This window comes from Dunckerocampus dactyliophorus, chromosome 1 (genome assembly GCF_027744805.1).
Source record: "Dunckerocampus dactyliophorus isolate RoL2022-P2 chromosome 1, RoL_Ddac_1.1, whole genome shotgun sequence".
NCBI classification, from domain to species: Eukaryota; Metazoa; Chordata; class Actinopteri; order Syngnathiformes; family Syngnathidae; genus Dunckerocampus; species Dunckerocampus dactyliophorus.
The window spans coordinates 15,951,961-15,971,725 of record NC_072819.1 but is presented as its reverse complement, the minus strand read 5'-3'; the positions used below and the strand labels follow the sequence as shown (position 1 = coordinate 15,971,725).

General features: G+C 40.1%; 1 protein-coding gene across 6 annotated transcripts in view; it reads left to right on the top strand.

The window, feature by feature from the left end:
• agrn (agrin) overlaps positions 1-19,765 on the top strand; it is a 379,909-nt gene that overhangs the window by 215,171 nt on the left and 144,973 nt on the right. For all 6 annotated transcript variants that reach the window (XM_054781405.1, XM_054781230.1, XM_054781147.1 and 3 more), the window contains 3 exons: positions 7,288-7,509; positions 15,570-15,767; positions 19,051-19,251. In XM_054781405.1, coding sequence (XP_054637380.1) covers positions 7,288-7,509; positions 15,570-15,767; positions 19,051-19,251 — 621 coding nt within the window. The remainder of the gene's footprint in view (positions 1-7,287; positions 7,510-15,569; positions 15,768-19,050; positions 19,252-19,765) is intronic.

Below are 19,765 nucleotides of genomic sequence, written 5' to 3'. Positions count from 1 at the left end.
GTCGTAAACTTTTTCGTGGTCCCTTGTTGCTGGACAGAATACTGCATATGCAGGCTGAAAGTGCTGTGCCCCTGGACAGAGAACCAGCAGGACCAGAAAGTTTACTTATACGAGTGAATTGAAGAAATAACATGAATACGAACTTACAACACTGTATTACATGTAAAGAAAGGAAAAGGGATGAGAGGTGTAGGGGTTACTGTTCCGTGCTGGCGTCAGGGTTAGCATTAGCTGCCATGGTTAAAGGTTTGCCTGAAGGATTAATGTTTCACATTAGGGTTAGATTTGGGTGTTAGCATCAGTGGTTGGGGTAGAAGTTGGGGTTTAGCGTTAAATTTAGCATTAGCTTTTATAGTTAGCTTCAAGATGTACCATTTGTGTTATTGTTTGGGGTCAGTGCTAGGGTTACAGGTTAGATTTAGGTGAAGTCTTAAGAGTGAGGTGCGAGTGTTGAGGGTTATTATTCTAATCGGGTGGTAGACATGTCCTTTCCTTTATGTTAATAGAGCCTTTCCGTCCACTGGCATTCACATGAATGCCTTTAATGCTAAAGGGAATAAGAGATTGGATCAAAGGCTGGCAGGTAAAAAAAAAAGCAGACATGGTGCTGCTTGGTGTGGATTGTCTGTGTCCCATTGGAGCGCACTGGCTTGCAATGTGCTTGTCAGGTCATTCTGTCTGCCAGTTGGCTGCTGAGATCATCACCTGGAATGGACTAGTGCCTCAGTCTGCATAGAACCATTTGGAATAGCGCTTAGACCCTTCGGGAGGTTTACGGTGGAGTCCAATTAACATGCTGTATGAATTGGAATAACAATATTCCCCCCAGCAATTTAACACCATGTTTGAATGTATAAGGTATGGCATTTCAGCATCTATGAGCACCTAGGACACCGCTATATATTATATTTTTTCCTTTTTTGTGTTTCCCTTTACAACAAAATATTTCATAATCTAAATGTATCTTCACTATACTAATAAATAATGATTTTAATAACCAAAAAGCTAAAAGAAAACATAGTTTGGTGTGAGGGGTGGCATTGGTTAGACTTAGGTATTATAGTTTTACTTTGTAACCGTAACAGTTACAAATTGTAACAGTACTCATTTACAGCATGAGTGTAGGTGTTCGGGTTAGCAGTACGTTTAGAGGTGCAGTCATCCATTGTTTATCGCAGTTAAGTGCTTCCAGACCCGTCCGCGATAAGTGAATTTCTGCAAAGTAGGATTCAATAGGAATAAAAGGAATATTTTTGTAATTAGAGCATAGAAAACCTGTTTGTGAGTTTTTAAATATGTTTTTTTTTTACCATTATTAGAGCCCTGTAGACATTAAATAACACCCCTATAGTCACCTTTACACTTCTGTTATTCTTTGTGTATAGCACATTGCACTAATGCACAGGCTACGGAATCACTGTAGGGACATAAGAGACACCCACCGCTTATACCAGCTAATGTCTCATCGACATTATGGTTAGGGTTAGCTTTAAGAGTTAGGGGTTGGGGTGAAGTATAGAATTAGGTTTAGAGGTAACGTTCGGTGTTAGGGTTAGATGTTAAGTGTTGTATTTAGTTCTAGAGGTAAGGTTAGGAGTGGTGGTTAGCATTTGGGTATGGGTTAGAGTTAGGTGTCAAGGATACGATTAGGATTAGCTCGGGGTTGAGGTTGTGTTTAGAGTAAAGGTTAGCCTTAAAAGTTTGGGGTAGCTTTTATAGTTAGCATTGACATTAGTTGTTAGGGTTCATGGTTGTGTTTTGGCATTCAGGTTAGGTTTACGGTTAGCAGCTAGGGGTTAGGTTTGGGTTTGCGTTTGCCTTCAGGGTTTGGGTTGGGGTTAGAGTTACTTTTCCAACAATTCCAACATTAGGGGTTAGGGTTAGATGTTGGAGTTAACTTTAGGTGATAGCATTGGCCTAAGAGGGTGCAAAATATTACAAAATTAACATTTTCCCCCATACTGTCAGCCTTGTCATTGAACTGTTGCAAAGTGTGCATAGAAAGTGAGTTGATGCATGGAATGTTAAAGCCATTTACCAGCATGGTGGCGCTGAATGATGAGCAGGAATCCTTTATTAATGTCCTGACTTTTCATTGCCATCACATTGGACCAATCGCTCTCAATGCCTACTGAGCGACAACAAAAAATGCCTTGCAAATGTATTTGCTTCTGCAGATGTTCTCGATCGGTTGCCAGGTTATTTTCATGAATAAATAACTTGCTTGCTATGGTGACAGAAACACACATACATGCATCAAGTGTTGAATTTAAGGCTTTTGGGTAAAAACACCAATTTCTGACTGTGCTCCAGTGATTTTTACACTCTGGCAGATTTCCGTTTATTTATTTTTTTCCCCAACATGCTCTCTCGTTAATAAATCAGCTGGAAATGTTTTCCCCATCGCAAGTAGAGGATGATAAAAACAGTTGGAGATGAAAGTAGTTTTTTATCTTTTCTTGTTGTTTGTGAAACAAAGCTAATGCAAGACGTTATCAGAGTTTCAGTTTTGGCTGATTAGCTTTTTAAAGCGACAGTGTGTATCATTTGGTTTAAGACGACCGAAAGCAGGCATTGAAAAGCGGGCCTAAATTCAGGTTGTGCTAAATAAATGACGTGCACGTTGATGTCAGTGCACCACCACCTGTATAGATATGAAAAACATATTTTTACTGTTTTCATGTACATACTGTACCTCTGTTCCAAATCAGAGATGAAATATACTGAGTATCAATGTTTCCCCTAATTTTAAAAACCATCTGAGCATTCCTTGGACCTCTGTGAGCACCATTAGAAGTGCACACTGTAGTGTCACACCTGTCCAAAATCTGAGAACTGAGGTAGTCCAACTTCCACTCTGTCATATTTTATGAGTGGTTTCAAGGAGGATTCTACAATATAGCTTCCTTTAATCTAAACCTCAGGCAAAACAAGTCATGGTCTCATACAATTAACTATCTGAATCTTGCAAAAAAAAGTTTAGAATAAAATTTTTCATTTATTTTCTGGTTTACCATTTATTTTGTTAATTATGTATACTTGAATTTCCTTATTTGACTTTCACCTTTTCTTTGCAGCCTGTTGTGGCACTATTTCATCCTGGAAATTTGCTTGAAATTGATGCCATATTTGTTGTACAGGGTCAGGCAAAATGATCTGACGCATTTGTAGGTTAAATAAAAGGCAAATAAAGTAAAGAAACAAGAAAGTGTTTTTATTTTCGAAAAGTACATATAATGCCATTCTGTTTCATTATGTTTTAAAAATGAAATCAGTCAAATGGGATCCATTATTGTCCACACACTCAATGCAGATCCAGTAGCTGTGAAGTTGGTAGCCCATAACAAGATGGTGTTTCCAGCTGGTACGGGATCACGTCTACCAAGATTGAAGTGCAAACGGAACGCTCGTTGTGTTGCAGTTACAGATTCCTTTGTTTTTATAAACATTTCCACAATGAAAGCGCGATGCTCCCCAGTCCAATTCATGGCAGCAACTGAAAAAGAAACGAAAAACAATGGCATTATAAAGAAACAAAATGGCATTATATGAAAAAAATGGCATTATATGTACTTTGCAAAAATAAAAACACTTTTTTGTTTCTTTACTTTATTTGCCTTTTATTTAACCTACAAATGTGTCAGAACATTTTGCCTGGCCCTGTATATGTTTACTTTTGTGTAAATTTTTAAAAATCCAATAAAAATCATCTCAGTCAACCTCCCGGTCCCTTCGGCAACACAAACTCGGCATAAATTATGCAGGGTCACGCCACACACTCAGTCCACACTTTTTACTCCGAAAACTCACTTGCTACTTTGGCTTTGCGCCATGTTTTTTGGAACATCCCTTTTTCGTTCAAAAAATAAATAATCTTACCCAGTTTCATCTCTTGTTCTTCTGTTCGCACATACTCCGACAGACAGGCCTCCTTAAAAGAACCGCTTTTTTTACTTTGGCTTGGTGAGTGGATGTGATACTGCCTGTTCGTTTTGCCATAATACCAGGCTAGCCAACCGCATTTAGCTGTTTTAACTTGGCTGCCTATTAGCTGTATGCTAACCTGGAAATTAAAATATGTATGTGCAAATATGAACTATATTTTCTCACAAGGTGAGCATATTTTTGAGAAATGATGCACCCTACAGAAACAGTGGCCACACTTTGCAAAAAATGCTGTAGTTTGCACGGAATTTGCAATATTTGTAAATAATTATTTAATATTATTATTTCATATTTTCTAGTATTTTTTCTGTAATTCATCAACAATTACTAGACACTTTTTTCAGCTTTTTTTGTCATTAATGTTAATTACTTTAACAATTCTTAGAGCAGTATACACTAGTATTTCCTATTTGCATTTTTTTTATTGCTTTATCATTATGTATGTTGTTTAACAATAATAACAATACATTATTGAATCTAAAATTATAATACTATAACTATTCAAGATTTGCTGAAATTATTATAATAAAATATTCCAATATAATTGCAATAACAATAAAACAAGTGTTTTCTACTTTCATTCATTTTTCAACTCCGCTTCATCCTAATTGTAGTGTGCTGGAGCCTATCCCAGCTGACTTTGGGCAAGAGGCAGAGTACACCCTGGACTGGTCGCCAGCCAATCAAAGGGCACACTCACATTCATACCTATGACAATTTGTCGCCAAGTTACGTGGTGCTTTAGAGTCGCCAATTAACCTAACATGCATATTTTTGGAATGTGGGAGGAAGCCGGAGTACCCGGAGAAAACCCACGCACACACGGGGAGAACATGCAAACTCCACACATCTCCAATGGAGATTCAAACCCAGATCTTCCACATTTCCTGACTGTGTGGCCAACATGGCCACTTTACCACCGTGCAGCCCCTGTTTCTTACTTTTAAAAATGTAGTCAAGTAACATTATTGGACTGGGACATTTCTATGTAATATGTTGTTTCTTTGTTTACTTGTATTTGATGTTATTATTGTGATTACTATCATTTTTATTTCATTTTAACAATATATAATTATTTCATAAATAATACTAGAACAAAATATTATAGTAATTATATTTATTTTGATATTTGATATTTTAGAATTTGTTCATTTTCTGTGCCGAAAGAAATGTATGCCTAATTGTATAGTATAAATTGTATAAATGGTTACTGAAAAAAACTAAAATAGGCAGTTTTCCTGAATTATTTTTTCAATTAATCTTTGTATGTTCTCATGTGAACAGATTGTCAGGTGACATTGTACCTTGATTGATGTGTCCTTCATTAATCAGAGCAAAGCAAGTTAATTGCCGGTGTCAGGTATTAACCCGGCATTAGTGAATTGACTCATGATGACTCATAAGAATGCCAACAACTGATGTCCGTGTTCAATCACGGACACCCTGACCTCCATACCGCTACACAAAATCTGAAAAGAATAAATACAGCCAAAAATGAAGACTTTCGCCTCTGTGGGGGCTTCACCAGCAATTTTTCATTAAGATTTATTTGTTGCTCTGACCCGCAGACACACCGCGTTTGGCAGAACTATCCATCCCTCATTTGTGAAGGCTCAAATGAAAAAAAACCCTCGGATGCAGGAGTGTGCACCCAGACCACAAATACTTCCACTCCTTTTGAAGGAAAAACTGCACATCATCCACAATCCTTATATAAGGCATGAACACGTCTTTCTCTTTTCTGTGCAATCTAAAGATATAAAAACAGATAAAAAGAGACAGCTCTTTACTGCACGTAATGGAATACATCTACGCCGCCTACGAATACCGCCATTAAAACACCTTCAAAAACTTCCCACACGGTTTTATGGTTTTATATACATGCTGTGACCATGTAGCAACAGGCACATTCGTGATAACATGCATTGCTTACAGTATTTTGTCATATTTTGGTCTCTTTAAGCATTACCCAAACTTCCTTCCTAGGTGCATTGATTTCACATAGCAACATAGAAACGAACGCATGCGCCTTGCATTAACTTTTCCAAACTCACAAGTGAAAACAAAGCAGCACTAGCAGCAGCTCCAATAGTGGTGGTGGTGGCCTGAGGCACTGTGAACGCAACACTGACATGCTGCGGGCGAGTGTGTGGTGAAGCTAGGCGCTAGCCGGTGTGGTGTTGCAGGGTGTCAATATGCCAGTACAGTAATTATTTAGCGTAACAATGATAATAATAATAATGTCACTGTAGCTTGGTTAATATGCACATCATATTAAACGTAAATGGAGCGTTGTTGGCGCACAGAAAAGAGAGACACTTGTTCATGTCTCACATAAGGATTGTGGATGATCGGCAAAATTCCAAAAGAAGAACAGTTTTCCTTTTCCTTGAGTCATGTTGACGGCCTCTGATCAAACACTTTTTTGGTTGGGGGACTGGTCGTGTTAGCGCCGTCTACACACATCCTTTTTTTTTGTTTTCTGCATGCTTTTTGCTGTTATCTTAACACTGGTCCATGTCTTTGGTCCATATAGTGTTCCCATTTGAGCTCAAGTGAACCAAATTGCAGCAGAGTTCATTCGCGAGCGGACCGAGACCCATCTCTCAAGAGGTCTCGGTCCATTTATTTGATGCACACCAGGGTTCAGATTATCACAAATGCACCAGAGTTCCCTTTAATTCATCCAAACATGACAAGTGTGAATGCATCCTCAATGATGCCGCAGCGTAAGCGGTAGAGAGTAGAGCCGACACCCTGCTCTGTGATGTTCACATTTCATATCTGCTTCTGCCCAGGAGCTTGCCGTTTTTAAATTATTGAGCAGAACCTCTCTTCATTTTGTCTGTCTTGTCTTTTTTATGATTTCTGTCCATCGTCTGTTTTTCCTTTCTCTTTGGCTGGAGCCGAGGCTCTTGTGGAGACTCAAATGGCGAGCCTTTGAAGGGGCACATTGGGAACGTCAATTAATTCCAACGTTTACTCGAGCTGGCCGCGCCGCCATTGTTCGTAAGATGTTTCATCTCCGCTGTGCCACAGGGCAACTTTTTTTTTTTATGTCGCTGTCTTCCATGCCACCAGTTTTAGCAGACTGCTCAAAGATTCAGGATACATCAGGATTGACACAAAGGAAAGGAAATGACATAGTTGAGGCATCACAGAAAGACGGTATATTCCATCATATTTCTTTACTGCTTACAATCCTAACAGTTCACCTAGTAGCTACATTCCGATGCCCTTTTCAACCCAACACTAACCTAACCCAAGACCTTTCTCCAACCTCTACTTAACACTCCCTCCAATCACCATCCTAACTTTGCCTTCTGGGTTGTCGACCTTCAGATCTCGACACGCCGAGCCCCTGCATGGATAAGGTGTGCAACCACGGCGCGGTGTGCGTGGTCAAAAACAACGAGCCCGTGTGCGAATGCCCAGAAGCCTGCCCACAAACGTCAGACCCGGTGTGTGGATCCGATGGGCACAGTTACGGCAGCCCATGCGAGATGCGAGCCATGGGCTGCGCCTTACAGAAGGCCATCCACATTCAACACAAAGGACCCTGTGGTGAGTAGCTGCATGTTTGGAGCTTGCATAGTTCTTCTGTATCAATGACCCCGAAAGTTGACTTGGCAATTTTCCTGATTTGGAGGTAGTATCACCTGTATGTTTCTGCAATTCCGAGACTGAGGTGTGAAGTAAGCACCCCACACATACCGTACTGACCCAAATATAAGACAACATTTTTGTCTTATATTAGTGGGTCTAACCATTCTTCCTACCACTCACACACATACAGAATCAGTGACCTGGAGAGATGCGGCCTTAACACAAGAGAGACCCGCTGGGCTGAGGAAACGTGTCTCAAAAGGTTGTTAGCAAAGATGAGGCATTATGATGCCAATTTTAAGATTATTGCCAGTGTCATCAAAAGAAGAAATATGAAATATGATGTCATCTGCAATTGAAAACATGATCTCTGATGATGGAAGATGCTAGACATGACAGCACCACTATACTGTAGAGGTCTGGTCTGGAAGAATTTACCTCTACAACATGTTCTGGGAAAAATAATAATAATAATAATAATAATAGCAAATAACAATAACAAAATAATAATAAATAATCACAAGGTTGTGCATCACTGGGGGGTAATGATTCAATTTTTCTAATGGGGAAAATTTAATTACAAATAAAAAAATGCAAAGACCGCCTTAACTACAGCCGTATTACCCTGACCGTAATATAAAATATTGTTTTCAAATAAAAATGCCATTGCCACTGCAAGCGGCCAGTTTAAACACGGTGTAGTGAATCATTTTTAATGCAAACTTCCTGCAGAACTCGCGTAAGATCATGCTGCATATAAACGTGCACTTTCAGAGTGATGCAACCTTTAGGGATTGATCTCAAGTAAAAAAGCCTCTTCTATCATGCAGGACAAACTCTTGGTCTGTCGACTTTTTGTTTTTTTTTTGTCTGACCTATAAGCAGCGATACACGTTAGTCCAGATGAAACAGAAAACGGAGCATACTTGTGTGTAATTGGGCTACATGAGTCACTTGGCATTATCTGGCTGTGTCGGCGCATTCGCTAATCATTAGCACGCAGGGGAGGACAACGGCGGCGGAGCTTCAAGTAGAACAAATATCTCCAGATCCACTTTGCAGACACACAGACCCGAGTAGAGATTTACAGCTTGTTAAAGCCACTCAGTGAATACTCTCGATGCCATCTTGGCAGGCCAATTATCCCGCAGGCGCCACTGGTGATTGAGTGTTTTGTTTTTTGTTTTTTTTGGTCTTCTCACTTTTCACACGACTAAAGTACGGCAGTTATCCCCCCCGCCGGCCCGACTCACTCAATATCCCGTTCACTGCAATGGATTCTTTATTTGCGTTGCATATTTGGCGCAGCCTATAACCATGAGAATCCATTCGATGACCTGGAGTATTGTCACTTTGCAGGTGTGAAAGCATCCACGTAACATTTGCAAAACATTTTAATGGCATATCTAAAAACTCTATTAACTTTAATATCAGATTAAATTAGATTAGAACTAATTCGATTAGATTAGAGCTTCATTGATCCCTTGGGTGTGTGCCTTCCGGTCTCAATAGCAGCAACACCATATGCAGTAGATAGGACAGTAACAATAGCAGCACAGCATGCAGAGTAAAAATGGGAAAAAAATAGCAACAGAGTAAAAATAAAAACAGCTGTGAATATACAATATCAAAATATACTGTACATAGCAAAAGCCAAACTATGCAATGCCCATTGTCCATTCTAAACTGGCCATATCTGTACGTATGTACACTAAGCAAGAATGATCAGTGGAAGCTTAATGTTCAGTGTTCCTCCCTCATTACGCATTCTTATTCTTTTTTTTGTCATTTTTGAGAAATTGCACTGATACATGTTAAACACAAGAAGTGAACTGACTCTCTGCTGAGACGCTGAAAAGAGTTTTACAAGAATAGCTTTAATATTAGCAGAATAAGTTTGTTTGTCTATACAAGTATGTGCCCTGCGATTGACTGGTCCAGGGTGTACCCTGCCTGTCGCCTGAAGTCAACTGGGGTAGGTTTCCAGCATACCCACGACCCTAGTGAGGATAAGCGACATAGAAAATGGATGGATTAGCAGAATAAGTGTTAATATGACAAGGAAAAAGTCATAGGTTTATAAGAAACAAAGCCCTTACTTTATGAGAATAAAGTTGGACTACCATCCATCCATCCATTTTCTATGCCGCTTCTCCTCATTAGGGTCGCAGGTGTATGCTGGAGCCTATTCCAGATGACTTTGTGCGACAGGTGGGGTACACCCTGGCCTGGTCGCCAGCCAATCGCAGAAGTTGGACTACTATTAAAAGAAATAGATTTGGGTTATTCTCCAAGACCATCCCAACTAGTGAGTAATTAAGATGCTCATAAAAATGTTAATTTTTACTTGGGCTGTCAAAAATAGTGCGTTAACGGTGGTAGCTAATTTATTGAACTAATTACGTTAACATTTTTAGCATCATTAACGCATGCGTATCATGTCAACCCACATTTCTTGTCAACTCACGTTATAACGGCAGATGGAGGCACAATCGTGTCTCCACAGAGTCACACAGAGTCTGCCGCACTTTAAAAACATTATTCTGACCTAAACATATGAACACCAGTGCAATTCCAATATCATATATGTGTCTTCAACTCACAAACACGTCTCTGGTCAGCTGGTCCTGGGAACGACACTTCTTCATTGTCACTAGACGACAGCAAGGTGCATTCACTGACACTTGGTAAATCACATCAACATCTTTATTATGCGTATACATGTAGTCTAAATAAACAGAAAGACAAAGAAAAACCCAGAAATCCCAGAAAATACATGTAGACTTAAAACATGTGAATTCATCTTAAGTTACGTGGTATCTTTGAACGCAACTCTTCATGGCTCATAATAACACGGTTAAAGTGTGAGTCAAATGTTTTGCTACTATTAAAGAGACTAGTGTAAGGCAAATACATTTTCAGACATGTGTGCTATCTTTTCGAAGGAGATGTGTTTTCTCTGATTTTCAGAGAAAAACAACAATAAAAAAGCTATTTTGTGTATTTTTATTTTATTTATTTATTTTTATAAAGTCCTGATTTTATGAGAGAGAAGCTGTGGAAAATGCAGAACTAATAGGCCAGTAGTCCAAATTGAAATTTGAATATAAAGGAATTGCATTAGCAGATAAATATGGGATCAAAAATGTAATTGTCAATGGTTTTCTAAAGGACATTCACAAGGAAAAATATTATGCTTTTTGACCATCCATCCATGCTTTTTCTATGCCGCTTATCCTCATTAGGGTCGCGGTTATGCTGGAGCCTACCCCAGCTAACTTTGGGCTCAAAGCGGCGTACACCCTGGACTGGTCGCCAGCCAATGGCAGGGCACATATAGACAAACAACCATTCACACTCACATTCATACCTATGGACAATTTAGAGTTGCCAATTAACCTAACATGCATGTTTTTGGAATGTGGGAAGAAACCGAAGTACCCGGAGAAAACCAATGCACGCACGGGGAGAACATGCAAATTCCACACAGAGAAGCCCGAGCAGAGATTTGAACCCAGGTCTCCTGACTGTGTGGCCAACATGCTAACCACTCGATGCTATTTTCTAGGGTTGTCAAATTGAAGCATTAATTGTGATTAATTAATTACAGTCATATTTTGTGTGTTTTTTTAATTGAGTTAATCAAATTTTCAGTCTCTAACTTTACTGTTTCTGTATGTAAATTGCCTTTTTATAAAATCCGTTTTTATGTGTTGGGCTTCTTGTGCTTGAGTTGTTGTGGGGGGCAAACAATGGTCAGTCACGCCCTGAGGTGGACATTGATTGGCTGTCTTTGTGTTTGGGCATGTTTAGCACCAGCTCTCATTGTAGTTGAGAGGGCAAGGTGAGGAGCAGAGAGTAGTGGAGAGGACATGTGAAAATGGAGGAGCATGTGAGTGTTGTCGCTCCAATGAATGGGAAATTTACATTTCGCAAAGCATCCAGTCGCGAGTGCAGCCACAGTTAACGTTAGCAGCAAAGAAATTAATTTACCCAGCCATAGCAAAGCTCTTTGCCATGAGAACACCCTGCATAGGAACGACCGACAGGCTGCCGAATGTTCTTACCAAGTGGCTATGCGATGAACTACAGGGCGATAAAGATAGTGGAAGACGAGGTATACAGAGGTGTTGCAAACTGCGTCCAATGACCCATCATACAAGCTACCGTGCGGGACTACAGTGACGACCAAAATCAGTAACATGTACAACAGTTTAAAGAGAAACGAACTTAAGACTATTGCGTGGACCTGATGTTTTATTTTATTTTTATTTTGTAATACACAGCAATATTCGCCCCTAGTATTGGAAACTAAAGGTTGCAGGCAGCACTTGGAACAAGTCTCAAATACCTTAGAAGGTAAATGGCTAGGATTGCGTCTGTTCAAGTCTGTTTATAGCAATAAAGCTCCTTTTTTGTTACACGTCAATATTTTGATCACAATAATGTAATGACTTTAAATGAAAATACCTCAAGGTGAAGGCTTTTCTCAGCAATTTTTAGGTGAGATTAAAAAAGGTTAATTAGATCAATTAAATACATATTGTAATTAATCTCTCCATTGTTTTAAAATCTCTTGACAGCACGAGCTTTTTGTGTAGCTTTGCAATTTTAGCTAATTCAAGGAGGAGGTATGGCCATCATAAAATATTTTAAACATGAATATCCTCTCAAAAGTCCCATCTCTTTTAACTAAACACAGCAACTATAGTAGACAATCAGTAATAGCCGAGACTTGGAAAAAGAGTTTGATTAAATACAGAAAAAGAGCATGATTAAATACACTTTGCTTCTTCCTACTCGTTTTCTGACAGGTTGAAATGTGCAAATGTGTGATGTGTTTCAATGTAACTGTGTTAAGCATGTTCTAAATAAAGTAAACCATTGCCATTACCAGTATGCGTTTGCTAGGCCACTTGTTTTGTAACACAAGGACAGGTTTGATGCTGTCCCTGCATTAAGTATAGATAACAGTTTTTTAAGGCCTTCCTGTGCTTGGCATCCCTCACATTCCCTTGCAATTGAATATGCAACAGAAAATAGAAAAACCCCGCTGCTCGGCTGACAGAGATACCAGAAATTGACGTGCCACACCACAGGTAAATGAGTGTCAGCAGTAATGTCTTTATGTGACAAAGCAGACGCCCTTTGTGAAATTCAGCCCAATGGATGTTTCTTGGCTTTGTGGCAGCGTCGCCCTAACAATGCTGATCCAGCCTTCATCAACGTGCCAGGAATTAGCCAGCTGAGGACCGATGGCCGTGATCATGTGGGGTTATTTCTTGGCTGTTTGTGCAGCTTTGTGGGGGTGAAATTGTAAAATGATTAGCTGTAATCTCAGCTAATTATCACAGACTATTTCGTCTGCTAACACTGCTTATGAAGAAGAAAAGGGGTCCCAGTGCCAGGGAAACTTAGGAAGAGTTTATTTGTATGTTGTTTAAAATAATATCCGATGATGCAATATATATATATTTATATATTTTAAATGTTTCCAACAATAGATATACGTTAGCACTAATTAATTCAAACTGTGTAGAAAATGACTATATTTCTACTGATATGTATTATTTACTGTATACTAAGTATTATAGCCGCCTCCGTCACTCACTGAAGTGTCAAGCTCCGGTGCTTTTGTTGTTACTATTACAGATTTGTGCATAGAACAAAACTTTCTCCTTAAACGCCACCGTCAGCTTCATCTTTAGACATGCCATGTCTTTTTGTAATGTCTCTTTGCTTATGATGTCTACTGTGACACATGGTGTGATTAGTCATAGGAACGGTATTTAGGCACAAGCGATATTTTTTTCCCTGAAGGGCTCTATCTGAGGTGATTATTTGGGATCATGGTGTTTCTGAGCATGGAGGTCACTATTTTCGGAAATATGGAAAAATACTTAATTCATATTAGAGTTTTCCATCAAGCAATATAAGGTTTTATGCACCTCCCTCTGTGTGTGTGTGTATGTGTGCTTGTGTGTGTACGCGTGAGATTCAAACATGATTGTATATCCTTCTCCAAGGCTATAAAAACAATATGTCGACTATCTGTGTAACTCAGGAGCAACCTTTTCGCAATATGACTGACATTTGTGATTATTCTTAAGATGTTGTTTCCTCAGTCCCACTCATCCCCTCTGGTGTTTTTTTTTGTTGTTGTTATTTTTTTGGGTAGGTGGTGGGTGACCTTGTCGCCTTTTCTCGGTGGACCGGGAGGTGCGCTTGGTTAATAGACGCCTCAGCTGGATAACCGTCACCTCAGAAAAAGGGTCACTCGTGCGCCTTTTGCCAAACAGATGGAGCTGAGATGCTCGAATGATGTGAGAATAGGGAAAATAACAACCTTCTCCTCACATACAAGCTCAAAATGATATAGACATACGTGAGACCATCAGCATGACATCGTTTGGAGGTGGTAATGATTGGAGAGGAGGAAATAGATGATCGTAGGTCGTCCTGGTTCACTTAGTGCCTGCAGCATACCACACACCTTTGGGACTATTCCAGCAATACTACAAACAGCTCTCAGAAACATCTATCCTTATCTAGCGACAAACAACATGCCATTCACTGTCGTAACTATCCCAGCGTGATTTACTACAAATGTCCCAAGTATTTCCTGATTACGGTACCTAATGTGAAGCAGCAAGCAACACACCATGCATTACCATGACAACCCTACCAAATCTATACTGTTTTGTAATTCTTAAAAACCAAACCATACACTGTCATGACTATCCCAGCATCATACTACAAACAGCCCTCAACAACGTCTCACTGTCGTGACCACCCCAGTGCTACAAACGCTTTACTACAAACGTGTAAAAACAGGATCAAAGATATCTTGATTTCTCGCAGCAAGCGGCATGTCATGCACTGTCGTGACTATCCTGGTCTTATAGTACATAAAGTGCGTTTCCCCAATTTTAATTGTAGTAAATGGCATGTCATGTAATGTCAGCCGAACGCTACAAACACCCCTCAACAAATCTGTGCTGATTTATCTATTTCTAACAACAAGCTGCCTGTCATGCACACTCGTGGTGTTTCCAGCGTAATACGACAAACGTCCCTCAACATCACTGATTTTCCCCATTTCTAGCAGCATAGCATGCACTAGCCTGACTATCCGAGCGTATTTAACCACAGCCATCCTGCAAACATTCTGATTTCTAAATTTCAAGCAGAAAATAGCATACCATGCACAGCTGTGACTATTTAAATGTGTTTTACGACAGGGGTCACCGACCCGTCGATCACGAGGTACTGGTCGATCTTTGGGACTTTACAGTTCGATCGCGAGAATGTTGGTTGTGCAGGTTTACGGCCAAAACCAGGGATCTCGGTCTCAAAAGGGTGTTGGTGACACTCCATCCATCCTGATTTTATAGTAGCATGTCATGCACTGTCGAGAAATCATCTTCATTGGCTTTGTCGAACACCGTCCACAGACCATAGAAAACGGACAGACGGGGTGAGTGCTGCTCAGTACACTCAGAATAAGCGATAAAAGTGAGTCCTCGGTATCCATCAAGCTAGCTGATGAGCAGTGCCAGGCTCTCATTAAAAGCAGCCACTGGCATTGGGACCAGTCTTCTTTTTTATAGCAGTACACTGGAGAGTTCTTCAAATGTCGTTTGTCAAACTTCTAAAAAAGCTGTGTGGCGTCGCTCCACCGCCCTCCCTCAAAGTACTGATTGATGGAGTGTCTGTTGGAGTGTTTCAAACTTTTTACTAGTTTGAGCTCTTTATAGAGCTCGGGTAGTTCCAAATGTCTTCACTTGATGCCGACTCTGCTCCTGGGAATTTTCAGGACTTAGTCATCATTTTTTCCTCATCCTTGTCTTTAGATCTGAACCTCAATAGAGATCTATCTGTGGAGAAGGGTTTTTTTTTTAAGTTCTTATTCAAATGAACAGAATTTGCCTCAGGTAGCCTGTGGTTAAATGTGACTGTATATATTACTGTCAATATGGAAACTTACACTTACACTCCGGTCACTCTTTTCGTTCTAGATGAGGCCTGTGCCAACTGCTCTTTCGGGGCAATCTGCGATGCCCAGAGCGGGCTCTGTGTTTGCGCTACAGAGTGTGTGGAGTCCCACCAGCCCGTATGTGGAAGCGACGGAACCACCTACAATAGCGAGTGCGAGCTGCATGTGCGGGCCTGCAAAAAACAGATGGATCTCCGAGTGGTCAGCCAGGGAGAGTGCAGTAAGTACTGCACTAACACATCACCTTCACCTGCCGTATGTCCTAATTATGTCATACATATACAGTACAAGTCAAAAGTTTAGACACACGTTCTCATGCTGTTGAATGAGAAGTTGTCTCCAAACGTTTGACTGGTAGTTTGTGTGTATTTCCTCACAGAGCTAACCAATGGGCATCACTTGTTTTCTTGGAAAATATATTTTTTGTATTGGATACATCACAGCATGTCATGCACTGTCGTGACTATTTCAAAGTGTTGTACTACAAATTACCCTCAACCGTATTGTCCTGTTTATCTAATTCTGAATGGTAAGCAACATACTAAGACTGTCTTGACTATTCCGATGTGTTTTACAAAAAAAATCTCTCGACAAAGTATATCCTGATTTTGTCATTCCTAAAGACAAGCAGCGTATAATACACTGCATGACAATTTGAGTGTCATACAAGAAATAGCCCTGAACCGAATTCATCTCGAGTTCCTAATTTTTAAGGACATTCAGCATGCCATGCATTTCTGTAACTATTCCAGCACAGTTCAACTGTACAAACAGCCGTAAACTTCAGTCCAGCCTACTTTCCGATGTCTTTTAGCAAACAGAGTTTCATGTACTGTTGCGACGATTCCAGTGCGTTCAGTGCAGCCTTCGGTTAAATATTTCCCAATTCTTAAAAGCAGCGAGCATGCCATGCAGTTTGGTAACTTTTCCAGTATAATAGAACAGCCCACAAACATCACTTTCATAACTGTTCCAGAGTTGCACACGTTTCCATTTTTTAGCAGCAATCAGCATGTCATGTACTGTTGGGATTAGGCCTGTCACGATAATCAATAAATCACTTAATCGCACGATAACTAAAAACAAACTTAATAATCTCACTGGCCTCAATAAATTGCCATGTGCATGCGTGTTTGTTTTCCTCCTCTCTCTCTGCCAAACAGGCTGGATGACAAGAGGGTTCACTCTGTGCCTCTGTCTCAACACCTGGGTGCATTGGTTGTATAGCGGAATGAGCAGAGTGAGTGAACCCTCCTGTCAGTCATTCAGTCTCTCGGTCCCAGTGGGTGGAGTTGGGGCTGCTAGCGAGTGCTGCAGCCTGGAAGTGAGCAAACATGAATGACGGCACAAAAACGATGGTTTCTAAGGTGAATGCCACAGGCCCAGTGTGAGAATATTTCAGTTTTAAACTGAATTAACAAGGTGAGCCCATCGATATGTCGCATTTGTTGAAAAGTAGTGGCGACGAAGAGGGGGAATATAACCAAATTTCATGTGCACCTCAAACACGACCATCCTGTCCAGTTTTCCCAACTGGGAACAAAAAATGCTGCTCGAGGTGCAATGGAGTCTTCATTCCGACAGTCAACACTCACTGAGGCGTTTGGTCGGCAAAGTAAATATCAACAAAACAGCGCAAAATGGTGCACGCTCACAGACAGTGTTGTATGCTACATGTTGAGCCTTCCTCTTAAGGAATAATACCCTGTGTCCATTGTTTATTGAAGTGCAATTTTGTTTATAAAGTCTTGATACTCTTATTTATTGTTTTTATTGTTGTGTGTGTTTTTTATCGGAGTGCTTTTTTTCTTAAGAGAAACAGGGTCTATTTTCTGTTTTTGGCTCTGACTTTTATTTAAGTGCAATTAAGTGCAAAAGAGTCTGAGAGTCTATTTTATTTTCATTCTTTTTTTGTCTTTTTTTGTTTTTTAATGTATTATGTTGTTTGTTTGTTTATTTTATTTAAAAGTTCTGTTGTTTATTGATTTTGATAGTGTACTCGCATTATCATGCCATATATGTATTATAATTACATTAATGAAAGAAACGTTCTCAAAATAATGTTGACAATAATATCGTTTATCTGCAATAATTTGTAGGTCATTATCGTCCAGCAAAATTTGCTATTGTGACAGGCCTAACTGCAATCTTTTATTACGAACTGCCCGATAACAAACCTATCCTAATTTACTAATTTCAAGCACCAAGCAGCATTTCATTTACTGATTTGACTAGGGATGCTACGATCAGGGTTTTTCAGAATTCCTGGCTGCACCCCTGCTATTGGCTATGTGATCTGAAAGAAACAACGACAAAATGACCACAACCCTTGCTTCATCAGTTCTTCTTCATTTTACAACTAAAGGTACCTTTGTTTGGACAAATATAACAATGACAACAAAGATAGCTCAAAAGAGTAATTTTTTTTAGCAGTACAATGCTATACTGTAGCTATGTAAGAACTTAAGTGATTTTGGTTATTATCAAGAAAACCATGGAAGTTGCTAGATATCAGCTCTTAAATTAAACTCTTATGAGCTATATTTGTTATCATCATATATTGTCCAAACAAATGTACCTTTACTTGTACCAGGCATTAAAATTCCACCGCTGACAAAGGCTGTTCATCTCGTCTTGCGAATTTTGCTTAGCCTTCTGACTGTCAGGCACATACGGGCGAGTGATGAGTATGTTAGCTGCCGACTGATGCTGCACCATGAGTCTCGAAAACTCACCATGCTCTGCCAAGTGTTTGTTCTTCAAACGCTGTGTTAAATGAAAGCTTATTAACGTGCTAGTGCCGTCAGATATTTTTCGTGACATGTTTTTCATTTTATATCACTCTCACAAATGGCAGGTAAGTTCCACATGGCAGACATGTTTGTTTTGGCACACCTGCATAGTGTGAAGGAAAGTGGGCGAGGGACACTTCTCCAAGACGTTAGAGCAAGACACTACATTGCACAAAGGCATCACGATAGGCTGCGGGCTGCAGGCTACAATGGTACTAGCCAGAGGGATCGGCTTTTGTGATCGGCATTGAAAGGAAATTATTGGCGTCTGCTGACCATATGATTTTCCTAATTTCAAGGAGCAAGCAACTTATCCTTCATGGTCATGACTATTCTAACACAGTTTACTACAAATTGACCATTATATCTTCACTAGTTTTGTAATTCTAAGCACATGTGGAATATCATGCCCTGTCATGACTCGTCCATCAAATACTTTCAGTGTCTTTCTTCTGCTTTGTTGCATCCACAGTTCAAGCATGTGATTCTAGCTAAGTGCTTTGATTCATCGAAGAATTTGACACATTTTGGCTTCAATTCAATACAGATTTTTAAAGATAGTCCTGTCACGACCAACCTTAAAGCAGAACCGATCTTTTGAGTCACATCACACCACGCTAGAGACAGGAATGACAGGATGTGGCGTTCACACTGCCTACCTAACTATTCCCTTTTAACTCACTGTAATGCTTCTCTTTGTGTGTTATTCAGAAACTTGTGGCAACACTGTGTGCGCCTGGGGTTCCCACTGTGTCCAAAGTAAATGTGAGTGCCCACAATGCTCGGGCGAATCCTTCTCCCCAGTCTGCGGGAGCGACGGCACCACCTACGAGAACGAATGCGAGCTCCGCCTGTCCTCCTGCGTGCAGAAGAGAAGAATTGACGTGGCGAAAGCCGGCAGCTGTGATGAAGGTAGGAAATGGACTTTGAAATGGCGTAATTATGTTAACCAAGCGGCCGTTGAAAGTGTGTAATCATCTTAATCAACTGACCTGCGCTACAGTATTTAGTCATCTGTGCTGTGTTGCTAATGGCCGCACATGCCACCCGCCGCATGCTAATGAACTGGCGAAGAGAGGATGAACTGTAACTGTGCAGCCATAAATACAACCCCATCGTGGGGATTGGCCATTCATTCTGGCTGATTAAAGGCAGATCATTTGGACATTTTCAAATCATTTTTTTTTCTCTTGTTGTGTGGTTGCTGTATATCAAGCACATGCACTAATTCTATTTTCCATGTCAAAAACCATGTGAAAGCGACTGCAACTTATAGAAGCCTGATTGCTCAATAGATTCAAGCTCAGTCAAAGAAGCGCGGCCTGTTCAAGAATGGTGGGCTGTTTCTAATATTTGACTTTCCTATTTGACAGAGTGAGGCAAAAGCTAAAAAGTATGTATGAACTGCAGAAAGCAGCATGCCATG